Source organism: Somniosus microcephalus, chromosome 24, assembly GCF_052327205.1.
Source record: "Somniosus microcephalus isolate GS21.2 chromosome 24, FLI_Smic_1.0, whole genome shotgun sequence".
NCBI lineage: Eukaryota > Metazoa > Chordata > Chondrichthyes > Squaliformes > Somniosidae > Somniosus > Somniosus microcephalus.
This window is the reverse complement of record NC_141010.1, coordinates 10,328,149-10,343,469: the sequence shown is the minus strand read 5'-3', so window position 1 is coordinate 10,343,469 and position 15,321 is coordinate 10,328,149. Positions and strand designations below refer to the sequence as shown.

The 15,321-nt window shown below is 48.6% G+C and overlaps 1 protein-coding gene across 1 annotated transcript in view; it reads left to right on the top strand.

Annotated features, from left to right (window-relative positions):
- The first annotated feature begins 978 nt into the window (after positions 1-978).
- LOC147101031 (protein AF-10-like) overlaps positions 979-15,321 on the top strand; it is an 84,763-nt gene continuing 70,420 nt past the window's right edge. The window contains exons 1-4 of the mRNA XM_085966012.1: positions 979-1,000; positions 1,965-2,074; positions 7,736-7,839; positions 10,859-10,952. Of these exons, the coding sequence (XP_085822138.1) occupies positions 979-1,000; positions 1,965-2,074; positions 7,736-7,839; positions 10,859-10,952 (330 nt within the window). The remainder of the gene's footprint in view (positions 1,001-1,964; positions 2,075-7,735; positions 7,840-10,858; positions 10,953-15,321) is intronic.

Here is a 15,321-nt window from a genome sequence, read left to right as displayed (position 1 = left end):
CTTTCTTCCCCCCCCCCTCTTTCTTCCCCCCCCCCCTCTTTCTTCCCCCCCCCCCTCTTTCTTCCCCCCCCCCTCTTTCTTCCCCCCCCCCCCCTCTTTCTTCCCCCACCCCCCTCTTTCTTCTCCCCCCCCCTCCTCTTTCTTCCCCCCCCCTCCTCTTTCTTCCCCCCCTCTCTTTCTTCCCCCCCTCTTTCTTCCCCCCCCTCTTTCTTCCCCCCCCCTCTTCCCCCCCCTCTTTCTTCCCCCCCTCTTTCTTCCCCCCCCCCCCCTCTTTCTTCCCCCCCCCCCTCTTTCTTCCCCCCCCTTTCTTCCCCCCCTCTTCTTCCCCCCCCCTCTTTCTTCCCCCCCCCTCTCTTTCTTCCCCCCCCCTCTTTCTTCCCCCCCCCTCTTTCTTTCCCCCCCCCTCTTCTTTCCCCCCCCCTCTTTCTTCCCCCCCTCTTTCTTCCCCCCCCTCTTTCTTCCCCCCCCTTCTTTCTCTCCCCCCCCCTCTCTTTCTTTCCCCCCGCTCCATCTCTTCTCTTCCACCCCAAGATAAAAGAGAATGATTAACCTCACTCCTGTAACTTGCCTCAATAGCCCACTCTCACGATACAGCTATTTTACGGCCCACTCTGGAGTTTCGTTCATGGCTGGAAGGCCGTGGGATTTGATCGAGCTGAGATTCAGTGCTGTCCTCTCTCCTTTTCCGGCTCTATTTGGAATGTTATTAGGAAGGCATGCCTATCCCAGGTTCCATTTAAAATGTAACAGTTAGCCCTGTAGCTATATTTTTTTTTTCCCTTTTCCTCTGAGGAAGTGGCTGGCCTCACTTGGCAACTGCCCACAGAGATGTGATTGAATTGGGAGCTGACTGTGAGGAATGGGCAGGCAGACCCGGCTCCTGTCCCAGTCGCGTAGCCTCACCAGCATTCACTACCTCAACTCGCACATGACAAATGGCCACTTTCCCCATGTAGAGGAGGGCCTGTGGATCCAAGCATGACTCTGTGCCATAAGAAAAGTGGGGGTGGAGGAAGGAAGCAGGGGGAGAAAGGGGAAAGGCAGGGGAGAGAGGGGGAAGGCAGAGAGGGGAGAAAGGCAGGGAGCGGGGGTGGGGGGGAGAGAGGGGAAAGGCAGGGGGCGAGGGGAGCAGGGGAGAGAGGGGGAGGCAGAGAGGGAAAGGCAGGGGGCGAGGGGAGAGAGGCGAGGGGAACGGGGAGAGGGGAGGGGGCGAGGGGTAACGGGGAGAGAGGAGAGGGGGAATGGAGGAGAGGAGGCGAGGGGCAACGGGGAGAGAGGGGAAAGGCGGGGATAGGGGTGGGGGGATGGAGGAGGGGGGCGAGGGGGGAGAGGAGAAAGGGGGCGGGAGGCAGTGAGGAGAGGGGGGGGATGGGGGAAGAGAGTAGAGAGGGGCGGGGAGGAGAGGGGAAGGCGCGCCGTGGGGGGAGGGGGGAGTGAGAGGAAGAGCATAGTCATACATAGACTGGCAGGCCTTGCAGTGGTGGCTATAGTACAGCTGCATTATCAACACAGCCCACTATGTACGCTGCCCTTCCATTACTTGAGGATCACATCTGATTGCATAGACTGGGCTTGCATTCCCTTGAGTATAGAAGATTAAGGGGTGATCTAATTGAGGTGTTTAAGATGATTAAAGGAGTTGATTGCTAGATAGACAGAAACTGTTTCCTCTGCTGGGAGAGTCCAGAACAAGGGGGCGTAGCCTTAAAATTAGAGCTAGGCCGCTCAGGGGTGATGTCAGGAAGCACTTCTTCACACAAAGGGGAGTGGAAATCTGGAATGTTTCCTACATTACAGCAGTGACTACACTTCAGAAAGTACTTCATTGGCTGTGGAGCACTTTGGCACATCCTGAGGTCATGAAAGGCGCGATATAAATGAAGCTTTGTTCTTTTCTTTGAGGCAAAGTAAGTTCAATAAATGTCTTCATGCCGCCTTTTCTTTCTCCTGTTTGCTGTCTGTAGGTTGGGCCCACGTAGTCTGTGCTCTCTACGTACCAGAGGTGCAGTTTGCCAACGTTATCAGTATGGAGCCCATTGTGCTGCAGTACGTTCCCCATGAACGCTTCAACAAGGTAACGGCTCCGCGTTCTCCTGTTACATGTGCCGAGGGATGTGGTGGTGCACTTTTTTTTAATTCATTCGCTGGATGTGGACGTCGCTGGCAAGGCCGGCATTTATTGCCCATCCCTAGTTGCCCCTTGAGAAGGTGGTGGTGAGCCGCTGCCTTGAACCGCTGCAGTCCGTGTGGTGAAGGTGCTCCCACAGTGCTGTTAGGGAGTTCCAGGATTTTTGACCCAGCGACGTTGAAGGAACGGCCGATATATTTCCAAGTCAGGATGGTGTGTGACTTGGAGGGGAACTTGGAGGTGATGGTGTTCCCATGCGCCTGCTGAATGAAGGAAAGTTGAAGCCTCGGCGAATCAACCTAATTCTGTAGTCGAGATGGAGAGTGAGGAAATTGAATCAGAGACTAAGGTCCAGAACTTAAATAAAGGGAATTACGAGGGTATGAGACGGGAATTGGGTAAGATTGATTGGGTGGTGTTTCTGGGGGGATTGACAGTGGATAGACAATGGCAAGCATTCAAAGATAGAATGGAAGAATTCCAGAACATGTTTATACCGGTTTGGCACAAAAATAAACCTAAAAAGGTGACTCAACCGTGGATAACGAGGGAAATTAGGGACAGCATAAAATCAAAAAAAAGGGCATATCAACTGGCAAAAAAAAGCACCAGACCGGAAGATTGGGGGCAGTACAAGATACAGCAAAAGAGGACAAAGGGATTAATCAGGAAGGGGAAAATAGAATACGAAAGTAAACTTGCAGCAAACATAAAGACAGACTGCAAAAGCTTTTATCGGTATATCAGGAGGAAAAGACTGGTAAAATCCCAAGTCGGTCCCTTGCAGTCCGATTCGGGAGAATATATAATGGAGAATAAGGAAATGGCAGACCAATTAAACTCATACTTTGGTTCTGTATTCACAAAGGAGGACACAAATAACCTCCCAGGAATATCGGCAAACATAGGGACTAATGAGAGGGAGGAGCTGACAGAAATTAGTATCTCTAGGGATATGGTGCTGGGTAAGTTGAGGGGACTGAAGGCCGACAAATCCCCGGGGCCTGATAAACTACATCCTAGGGTACTTAAGGAGGTGGCCCTGGAGATAGCAGATGCTCTAAGGATCATCTTCCGGAACTCCATTGACTCGGGAACAGTACCCGTGGATTGGAGGGTAGCTAATGTTACCCCAATATTTAAAAAGGGGGGTAGAGAGAAAGCAGGGAATTATAGACCAGTAAGCCTTACATCGGTTGTGGGCAGAATGCTAGAGTCCATTATTAAGGATAAAATAGCGGAGCACTTGACAAATGGGGAAAGGATCGGACAGAGTCAACATGGATTTACAAAGGGTAAATCGTGTTTGACTAATCTGCTGGAATTTTTTGAGGAAGTAACTGGTAAAATAGATGGGGGAGAGCCAGTGGATGTGGTGTACCTTGACTTCCAGAAAGCCTTCGATAAGGTTCCACACAAAAGATTATCATGCAAAATTAAGGCTCATGGGATTGGGGGCAAAGTATTAACGTGGATAGAGAACTGGCTGGCGGATAGAAAACAGAGAGTTGGAATAAACGGCTCGTTTTCGGAGTGGCAGGCAGTGACCAGCGGGGTGCCGCAAGGATCTGTCCTGGGACCCCAGCTGTTCACAATATATATAAATGATCTGGATCAGGGAATTGGATGCAATATTTCCAAATTCGCTGACGACACTAAACTAGGAGGAGGGGTGGGCTCTGATGAGGATGTCAGGAGGCTACAGTGCGATTTGGACAGGTTGGGGGAATGGGCGGATACGTGGCAGATGCACTATAATGTGGATAAATGCGAGGTTATCCACTTTGGGGGTAAAAACAGGAGGGTAGATTATTATCTAAACGGCAATAGATTGGGAGATGGGGAAGTGCAGAGGGACCTGGGTGTTCTTGTGCACCAGTCACTGAAGGAGAGCATGCAGGTGCAACAGGCGATTAAGAAGGCAAATGGTATGTTGGCCTTCATATCAAGGGGGTTCGAGTATAGGAATAGGGATACCTTACTACAGCTGTACAAGGTGCTGGTGAGACCGCATCTGGAGTATTGTGTACAGTTTTGGTCGCCCCATCTGCTGAAGGATGTTCTTGCCATGGAAAGAGTGCAACGGCGATTCACCAGGCTGATACCTGGAATGGCGGGAATGACCTACGAAGAGAGATTAAATAGTTTGGGCTTGTACTCACTGGAGTTTAGAAGATTGAGAGGGGATCTCATCGAAACATATAAAATTATGGCAGGCCTGGACAGGCTGAATTCAGAGAGAATGTTTCCAATGGCCGGGGAGCACAGAACCAGGGGCCACAGTCTAAAAATAGCGGGCAAATCATTTAAAACAGAGATGAGGAAGAATTTCTTCACTCAAAGAGTGGTGAGCCTGTGGAATTCCCTGCCACAGAGGGCTGCGAAGGCTAATTCAATAAATATTTTCAAGAGAGAATTGGATATATTTCTGAAGGCTAAGGGGATTAAGGGTTACGGAGAAAAGGCGGGGACGGGGTACTGAACTGGTAAGATCAGCTATGATCTCAGACGAAGATCAGCCATGATCTCATTGAATGGCGGAGCAGGCTCGAAGGGCCGAATGGCCTACTCCTGTTCCTATCTCTATGTTTCTATGTTTCTATGTATTGTTGTGCCAGGATGATGCCATTTTGATCATTCTTAAAAGATTTCCATCTGCTGTAACCCTGTGAATAAGAGTCCTTAACCATTAATTAAAAACAGTGGCATTTAAAAATGTCACTCACCTTCAACTCCTTTTTTTCTGTGCATTTGTTTCCCCGCCACTCGCCACACTAATTTCTTTTTATTCACGTCAGATTTTTCTCCCCTCCTCACTTGAACGGGCTGGCTCTCTGAAGTATGGATTCGTCAGCACCAGTCACACCTTCCGTTACTTTGTCTGTGTGGCCACTGTTTGCGTGCGAGAGCCTTGACGCTGATCGCCGGCAGGGTATTTATAGAATCATGGAATCATCCAGCACAGAAGGAGGCCATTCGGCCCATCGAGCCTGTGCCAGCTCTTGGAGAGAGCTGTTGAATTAGTCCCTGCCCTTTTCCCCCATAGCCCGACAAATTTTTCCCCTTCAAGTATTTATCCAGTTTCATTTTGAAAGTTACTATTGAATCTGCTTCCACCGCCCTTTCAGGCAGCGCGTTCCAGATCACAACAACTCGCTGTGTAAAAAAAAAAAAGTCTCCTCATTTCAACTCTGGTTCTTTTGCCAAATACCTTAAATCTGTGTCCTCTGGTTACTGACCCTTCTGCCACTGGAAACAGTTCTGTGCAGCCAAACCTGACCCTGTCCTTCCTGATGCATTTCCAGCAGGGGTCTTTGGATAGCGATCAGTAACTCTGGCCAGAGCTCCCTTCCCTAACCAAGAGGCCTCGCACTAATGGTAGTTTCCTCATTGTGACTCCTCACTCGGATCAGTTAGCACTGCAGGGGCCAGCCATCACACCTGGGACCTTCTGTGTGGTTCAGCTACTTAGTACTCCCATTGGTGGCTGTGCCTGGGCCCTCTCCTTCTTAGGCCGTCCCTCGGAACCGAGGATGACTTGCTTCCACATTAAAAATGAGTTCTCGGGTGACTGATGAGTCCAATGTGGGACCTACAGTCTCTGTCACAGGTGGGGCAGACGGTGGTTGAAGGGGCGGGTGGGTGGGGTGCTTGGGTTGACGTGCGCTCCTTGCGCTGCCTGCGCTTGACTTCCGCTTGCTCCCGGCGAAGAGACGCGAGGTGTTCGGCGCCTTCCCGGGTGCTTCTCCTTCACTTTGTGCGGTCTTGGGCCAGGGATTCCCAGGAGTCGGTGGGGATGTTACACTAAGCTGTGGAATTCCCTCCCTAAACCCCTCTACCCCTCTCTCCTTTTAAGATGCTGCTTAAAACCTACCTCTCTAACCAAGCTTTTGGTTACCTGTCCTAATATCTCCTTATGTGGCTCGGTGTCAATTTTTGTTTGATGACACTCCTGTGAAGCACCTTGGGATGTTTTTACTACGATAAAGGCACTATGTAAACACAAGTTGTTCTTGATGATGATGAACATGAACATAGTGAAAGGGCCGGCTCACAAAGGTGATTAATCGGCCAAAAGCAGTCGAACTGGTTACCTTGGTTTTGCATCATAATGAATTTAAAACCACTGAAATCTTTTACAGAATGATTCAGACAGCTGTTACGTTATCCAACACAACACATTCTATTAACCCTCTGAGTTCTGGTAGACTTTTTCAATTTTTGCCTCATAGGAATTTGGGAACAAGAGGAGGCCATTCAGCCCCTCGAGCCTGTTCCGCCGATCTGCGCTCTAACTCCATCTACCCGCCTTTGGCCCATATCCCTTAACCCCTTTGGTTAACACACATCTATCAATCTCAGATTTAAAATGAACAATTGATCGAGCATCAATTGCCGTTTGTGGAAGAGCGTTCCAAACTTCTACCGGCTCGACAGGGTAGATGCAGAAAGGATGTTTCCCCTCATGGGGAAATCTAGAACTCGGGGGCACAGTCTCCGAATAAAGGGTCGCCCTTTTAGAACTGAGATGAGGAGGAACTTCTTCTCTCAGAGGGTCGTAAATCTGTGGAATTCTCTGCCCCAGAGAGTCGTGGAGGCTGGGTCATTAAATACATTTAAAGTGGAGATAGACACATTTTTGCAAGGGTTATGGGGAACGGGCTGGGAAGTGGCTTTGAGCCCAAGATCAGCCATGATCTTATTGAATGGCGGAGCAGGCTCGAGGGGCCAAGTGGCCTATTCCTGCTCTTATTTCTTATGTTCTTATGTTCTACCACCCTTTGTGTGTAGAAGTATTTCCTAACTTCACTCCTGAAAGGTCTGGCTCTAATTTTTAGACTCTGCCCCCTAGTCCTAGACTCCCCAACCAGCGGAAATAGTTTCTCTCGATCAACCCTATCTGTTCCCCTTAATATCTTGCAAACTTCAATCAGATCACCCCTTAACCGTCTAAATTCTAAAGAACACAATCCTCATTTGTGTAATCTCTCCTCGTAACTTAACCCTTGAAGTCCGGGTATCATTCTGGTAAACCTACGCTGCACTCCCTCCAAGGCCAATATATCCTTCCTAAGGTGTGGTGCCCAGAACTGCTCACAGTGCTCCAGGTGTGGTACTCCTTCAAATTTCTCCCATCTTTTCTTGAAAGTGCTGACTCATCCATTGAACTGTCCTATTAAGTGTTCGTTCTTTTGGTCAGCATTCCTAACATCATCTCGTGTGTCAAATTTTGTTTGATAATCGCTCCTGTGAAGCGCCTTGGGACGTTTTGCTGTGTTAAAGGCGCTGTGTAAATACAAGTTGTTGTTGAAAGGCAGCTGATAAAGTGCGACACTTCTTTCATTCCCCGCGGTCCTGTGGCCTCTCCGACTTCAATTGCTAATTTAGCGCCTGAATTAAGCACAGTTCCGTGCTGTTGCCATTCTTGGATGATGGTTATACCGAGCGTTGTGCATGAGCAGCTGCCGGGCGCAACAAAAGCTACCCGGTCAGGAACCGACAGCGTGACTGGAAATGGCATTCGCGGTGTGATGACGGAAAGGCGCTGAGGATTGAAGTGTAAATTAACAGCTGTTGGGTTTTTTTCCCTCTTTTTTCCGGTTGTAGACCTGTTATCTCTGCGAAGAACAAGGTCGGGAGAGCAAAGCGGCCACGGGGGCCTGCATGACCTGCAACCGACACGGATGTCGTCAAGCGTTCCACGTCACTTGGTGAGAATATTTTTGAGAAAAATCACTCGAACCTTTTTGGGTCGATTGGGCTTGTATTCACTGGAATTTAGAAGAATGAGAGGGGATCTCATTGAAACTTATAAAATTCTGACAGGACTAGACAGACTAGATGCAGGAAGGATGTTCCCGATGGCGGGGGAGTCCAGAACCAGGGGTCACAGTCTAAGGATAAGGGGTAAGCCATTTAGGACAGGGATGAGGAGGAATTTCTTCACCCAGAGAGTGGTGAACCTGTGGAATTCTCTACCACAGAAGGCAGTTGAGGCCAATTCATTAAATATATTCAAGAAGGAGTTGGATATATTTCTTAAGGCTAAAGGGATCAAGGGATATGGGGAGAAGGCAGGGACAGGGTACGGAATTTGGATGATCAGCCATGATCTCATTAAATGGTGGAACAGGCTCGAGGGGCCGAATGGCCGACTCCCGCTCCTATCTTCTATGTTTCAACCCCAAGAAGCCCAATTTACACCCCTTCTCCTTGAAGGCGATGACTGAAACTGGGGTTGAATTCCACACGAGGCACAGATGAAGAGCTAGAGATGAGAATACATTAAATCTAAGGAAACATACAGAGCCACACGGGGTAGATGTGGAGAGAGTGTTTCCACTTGTGGGAGAATCCAAAACTAAAGGGGCCATAAATACAGGATAGTTGCTAATAAATCCAATAGTGATTTAAGGAGTAATTTCTTTACACAGAGAGTGGTTAGAATATGGAACTTGCTACCACAGGAAGTGGTTGAGGCAGATAGCTTATATGCTTTCAAAAGGAAATAGACGAGTACATGAGAGTAAAGGGAATAGAAAGATATGCTGAAATGCTGAGATGAGGTAGTTGGAATGGGAGGAGACTCGGGTGGAGCATAAACACCAGCACAGACTAGTTGGGTTGAATGGCCTGTTTCTGTGCTGTATATTCTACGTAATTGTATGATAATTCTTAAAATTGTAGGATTCATGGTACCTCAGTGGTACAGTGAGTTAGACACTCACCTTTTTCCCTTTGGGAGCTGGGCCCCCATTTTAACTCCCTCCTTGCCTGGCACAAACTAGTTTGGGGGTGGGGGTAGTGGGGAAGTTAAAACAATGTGGGTGGACATACCCACACCTTTCACGCCCTGATCTGCCCGCCTGCAATTGATGGCAAGAACAAGCGTCCGCAAGCTGGCCGGGGTCCTGTGTTTAAATATGCAGATTGGGCTCTGATGACGTTATCGGGGGGCCCCGCTCTGCTATTTGAACCAGAGGCTTGAACGGGGGGGGAGCCGTCGTTTCTACCTCGACAGGCCAGCTGGATTGAGGGCCAGAAGAGCCCCGGGCTGGTGAAGTTTTTAAAAAACTAAAATCGCCCCTCTCGCTATCAACTCGATCGCACGCGCAAAAAATAAAATGAAGTAATGATTGAATGTCATCCCACAAAAGTACATGAAGAGTGACTGAGCGCAGTACAACTGTAACATGACTTGTAGTGAATTATGGTGGTTAATCAGATGGTCTGGATTGGCGCGTGTGGAAAACCACACTCTGTGCAATCATTGGCTGAATCTTACTGTCACAGTTTGTCAAATAGGCTTTCTGTTTTGGAACTGCGACAGAAATGTTTTGCCTTTGGCTGTCAGTAATCAAAGTGTTAGCATATGCACATATCAGAAATGATAGTCCATAAATTTGTCAGCAACTACTTTACCAGATTCAACAACAACATGCATTTGTATAGCGCCTTTAAGGTAGATAAACATCCCATGACAATTATATTCAGAGCAAAGCTTGCTAATTAAAGGAACAGTATTGTTAAATTGGCAAAGCAATATCTGCCTGTCTGTATCGATCAGTCGATCCGACTACTGTTGTGTCTTTGTGCAATAGAGTCCCTCTGGGCTTTCTGGTAGGTTCATGCTAACCATGTGTTATCTCCAACCTCCAGCGGCTTGGGTCACTGGCCTTCTGTGTCGGGGTTTCTCCGCCCACACCCCCGGTCACCCCTCCCCTTCCCTCCACCTCCTACCCTCCACCAGTGTCAGCTGTAGCTCAGTGGGCAGCACCCTCGCCTGAGTCAGAATTTTGTGGGTGTAAGTCCCCACTCCAGGGACTTGAGCACATAAAGCTAGGCTGACACTCCCAGTGCAGTGCCGAGGGAGTGCTGCACTGTCGGAGGTGCCATCTTTCGGATGAGATATTAAACCGAGGTCCCGTCTGCTCTCTCGGTGGATGTAAAAGATTCCATGGCACTATTTCGAAGAAGAGCAGGGGAGTTATCCCCGGTGTCCTGGCCAATATTTATCCCTCAATCAACATCTCAAAAACAGATTATCTGGTCATTATCACATTGCTGTTTGTGGGAGCTTGCTGTGCGCAAATTGGCTGCCGCGTTTCCCGCATTACAACAGTGACTCCACTTCAAAAGTACTTCATTGGCTGTAAAGCGATTTGAGACATCTGGTGGTCGTGAAAGGTGCTATATAAATGCAAGTCTTCTTTCTTTCTTAAGATTTCATTCCCTTCCATTACTTCTCCATCCTTCTTCCAAACCTACCTCTGACCTTGCCTTCAGTCAGTCGCCCTAATTCCTCCCTCCGTTCCTGCTCAGGGTCCGTAATTCACCCTCTTGGGACATGAAGGAAGGAAGGAAGGGGTTATCGAACTTTGAAGCGCCTCTGGACGTTCTAGTACATTAAAGGCAGTCGATAAATGTTAAGTTGCTATTGTGGGGAGGGGGTGCATTGTTGTTCAAGGTACTATAAGTTTTTACATAAAAGAAAATAATTGATCTTGCGCGAAATTTCTTCTTAATTTTACCGCTGAAGAAGGGTCTGTCTTCCTCCCTTGCTCGGGGGCGTTCCTTTCGAGGAATGTTCCGCAGCTAGCAGTGCGGGGTCACGACCCTTGCACACTGGCCAGAGAGCCGCTGTGAAGCCAGCTTGGCCCCTGGGGATGTCTCGAGGTTTGACGTGGGCGCGAGTTGGTTCTATAACTGACTTGTCGGTGCTTTTCTCAGTGCTCAGATGGCTGGCCTGCTGTGTGAGGAACAAGGCTCCGAAATCGACAACGTGAAGTACTGTGGTTACTGCAAGTACCATTTCAACAAAGTGGTAAGTCGGCCTAATAATTCAACACTTGAAAGTTCTTTTTTCCTTTTCTTTCCAGTTTCTCCTCTTTCCCCGCCTCTACCCCCCCCTCCCCTCCCCTCATCCCGTGAAGATTTGACTCCTTGCTGGTGTAGGTTCCACAGGCACCCTCCAGTCTCTTGAACAAGTGGTCTATACTGTACTTCCAACTTGACTACGAGTGTTGACGTAAGAAAACTACTAGGCACTTGGTCTGAGTATTAAACAAGACTTTAATCAACTGTTTTTCAACATGGAGATCTAGTTGTGTCCTTCACTAGTTCCTGTTAAAGAATGTCCTGCACAAGCTGGGCCCATGCCCGAGTATTTATACTCTCCCTGGACAGCGCCACCAGCAGGCCGCCCAGTGTCATTTCCACATGAATGCCAAGATTCATGTCAAGTGTTACCAAGCGATTTGAGCACAGAACCCCGTCACAACCGAGCCCCGACCCTGACCTCGGCCAGTGTCCACACTTGCGATCGGGATTGGGAACTCTACCCAGTTTTCCACTCTCTAATCCAGGGGTGTTGATGCCAATTGTGGTAACCCTGCTGTTGCCTTGGCTGCGATGTGGGATTCAACCTGGGGCACTCTCTTGGGCTGTGTGGTTCGGCTGTTCACTGCATAAACTTCGCAAACCATCGGGAGAGCACATACAGGCCTCTTTACATTGTTTCGTTATCCTCGTACATTGCCTTACGGGGATTATCTGTTCCATGTGTGGGTCCTTATTGTTGCAGTTGCACTGTGTTTTGGAGAAATTATTAGCACTTGACTGAAACTCGCTTAATATCTGATTCAGTGCAAGTCCAAGAAAGTCCAAGAGTGTTAGACGTGCTCCAATTCTTGGATAGACCGGTTTCAGTGTGCACGTGATGTAATAACAACAACTACTTGCATTTATATAGATCCTTTAACATAGTAAAACGACCCAAGGTGCTTCACAGGCGCATAATGACTGAAATTGGCACCAGGCCAAAGATGGAGACATTAGGACAGGTGACCAAAAGCTTGAGGTAGGTTTTAAGGAGCGTCTTAAAGGAGGAGTGAGGGGTATAGAGGCGCAGAGGTTTACGCAGGGGATTCCAGAGTTTAGATCCTCGATGGCTGAAGGCGCGACCAGTAATGGTGGGGCGAAGGAAGCAGGGGATGGACAAGAGGCCAGCATAGGAGCGACGCTGAGTTCTCTGAGGATTGTGGGGCTGGAGGAGGTTACCGAGATAGGGAGAAGCGAGGTCATGGATGATTGACGAGGGTAACGGTTTCTGAGGCACTGGAGCCAACGCAGCACCTTGCAATGTCGAATTGTCTACTTTTAGCTAAACTACTGGAGGCAGGTTGGCTCAGTTGGAGCATCCACCTGGCTAAATATTGCCATATCTAAGCTGGATTCGCACCACTGAGAGTGTGGACTCGGGACAGTTTGAGAATGGTGACTCGGCACTGTGCGTGGCCAGGTGTCCCTGGTTCAATTCCCAGCCTGTAATGAGTCAACAGATCTCGACCAGGGCTACAATGTGTTTCGTGGAAAAGTTAGCGCAGCTGTGGAATGGGTCAGCTGTGAAACTCCCTCGGATCTCAGATACTTGCACATGAAAAATGGAGCATGGGTCATTCTTCCTATGTAAAACTAGAGAGTGAGTGGCGAATGCATACTAAACTCTGCAGGGAGTGGGGGGGGGGGGGTGGGAGTGATTGTATTTTCATCTGTTCTTCCCCCCCCACATGTGTGACCTTTGCAGCGTAGATCACCTGGATGGTAACGAGGACGGAGAACCTTGGCTTTTCCCCCCTCAAGTCACAACGCTGTCCGAGCTGAGTTCCGCTGACTTGGCACCGAGTGGGGGGCATCAACCGGCGTCCTTCCTGGGGAGTGCGTTTGGTGCCTGAGCCGGCCGGCTGGCATGTATTTGTGACCCAACGCTCGATGAGTTATTGGCATGGTAGGGGGTGGGGGGCGGCGGGTGGTGGCGGGATCTAGCTACTTGCTCGCTGCTGGAAAGAATGATGAATGCGTGACACAGCAAGGAGGGGCGAGGCAGAAAAGGAGTGGAGGAAAGTGACTTGAGAATATACAAAGGGAGTATTTTTTTCAAAGTATCTGCTGGAAGATGTGACTCTCTGGAGATTAATGACTGCCTTGTCCCACCATCTGCAGGGAAACCTGTTTATTCTCTTGAAGCTTGTATCTGAGACCATTTATTATCTTTGAATTCCAAAATGCCAAACCATTTCCTATTCACTTCGTACAGACTACCAGATGGCCGGGAGTGTTAAGAGGCCTGTAGCACAGACACGGGAGGGTTCAGCGTCACTGCAGCAATGAAGCTTTTCACTGGCTTAACAACATCTGAACCCCAAAGATTTAACTTTTAACAATACCTGATGATTTTATTCCCCCCTCCCCCCCCCCCCCCCGCCCTTGCTTGTGTTTTCATTCTCCCACTCTCCCCCCCCATTTCTCTCCTACTTTGCTATGTCTATGCTGGGGTACTGGCAGCCCTCTGATGCCTTGTACACCTGACAATTGTTACATGGAATTACATAGCATGTACATAGCATCCACACCAGCCTCCTCCCACCCTTCTTCATCTCGCCCTCAACAGGCCCTTCTGTTTCTTTCTCCTTCATGTACTTATCTAGCTTCCCTTTAATTGCATCTACACTATTCTCAACCATCCCATGTGGTAGCGAGTTCTACGTCTTAAACACTCTCTGGCTAAAGACGTTTCTTCTGAATTCCCTATTGGATTTATTGGTGACTATCTTATATTTATGGCACTCTAGCTTTGGACTCCTCCACAAGTGGACGTATCTTCTCTACGTCTACCCTATCATGATTTTAATAACGTCTATTAGGTCACTTCTCGTTTCTAGAGAAAAGAGCCCCAGCCTGTTGAACCATTCCTGACAGTTATAACCTCTTAGTTCTGATATCATCCCCGTAAATCTTTTTTGCACCGTCTCCAGTGCCTCTATATATCCTTTTTATGATCATGTCTGTGCCTAGATGGTGGGTACCAACGGGCTATTCAGCTACAGTGGGTGTCACAACCAAATGCTCTTCAGAATTCCAGTGGTTACTGCATGGTGATGAGGAGCCGGAACCCTGGCTGATTTGGGTTTTTTTCCCTCCCTATCCATATCCTAGACTGCAATTGTAGCACGTGGCTGCGGTCAGCTAAATACCACCGTCGTTGAGTTCTTTATTTAACAGTGCGCTTACCAACTGAACTATCAGGGCTGTAATAAGACACAGTTAATTTCCTAATGGATAGAGTCCTTGTCCTGCTGATTCTGTGCTCCTGTGTGTGTCCTGTAAGTGTGCCTCGAGGCTAGAATGAGAACGATACAGGGGACGATTGACTGGAAATATTGGGCAGGATTTTTCCACTTGGCCAAGACAGAAAGCCCCGGCCGTTATATTTTGATGCAGCGCCTTTTTTTATAGAATGTAACATGCCAGAAATGTTTTTCAATGTTACCTCAAAGGTAGCAAGTTAGTCACGAAAAGATAGACTTGCATTTCTATAGCGTCTCTCACCACCTCAGGATGTCCCAAAGCGCTTCACAGCCAATGAAGTACTTTTGAAATGTAGTCACTGTTGTAATGTAGGAACGCACGGCAGCCACTTTGCACAGCAAGCTCCCACAAACAGCAATGTGAGGATGAGCAGATGATCTGTTTTTAGATCTTGGTTGAGGGATAAATATCGGCCAGGACACCGGGGAGAACTGCCCTGATCATCTTCAAAATGGTGCCTTGTGATCTTTTATGTCCACCTGAGAGGGCAGATGGGGCCTTGGTTTAATGCCTCAACCAAAAGACAAAAGACGACACCTCCGACAGTGCAGCACTCCCTCAGCACTGTGCTGGAGTGTCAGCCTGGATTATGGGCTCAAGTCTCTGGAGTGGGACTTGAACCCACAACCTTCTGACTCAGAGGCGAGAGTGCTACCCAGTGAGCCACAGCTGACACTGTTCCTGTTGCTGTGGAAATTATAATATTTCTCGGCAAGCAGAGGAGTTGGTCTAATTGGATCGCTCTTTCAAAGAGCTGGCACAGGCATGATGGGCCGAATGGCTTCCTTCTGTGTTGTATCATTCTATGATTCTAAGCGTCTGGAAATTCTCACTTGCACAGTTGTTTTAAAGTGGGTGTTTGTGACTATTCCTGGTGCCTTCCTCAATGGCTGGTCGTATTGGTGTTGGCTTTTGCGAGCCAAACTGCTTTTCTGCTAATATTGGGGTGGTGGAGCCATTTTATTTTGGCGATCATGTTTCTTTGCTGGTCTTCTGTTACTGACATCTGTGTTTATACTCGTGGCTGAGGTAACCCTGGCCTCAGT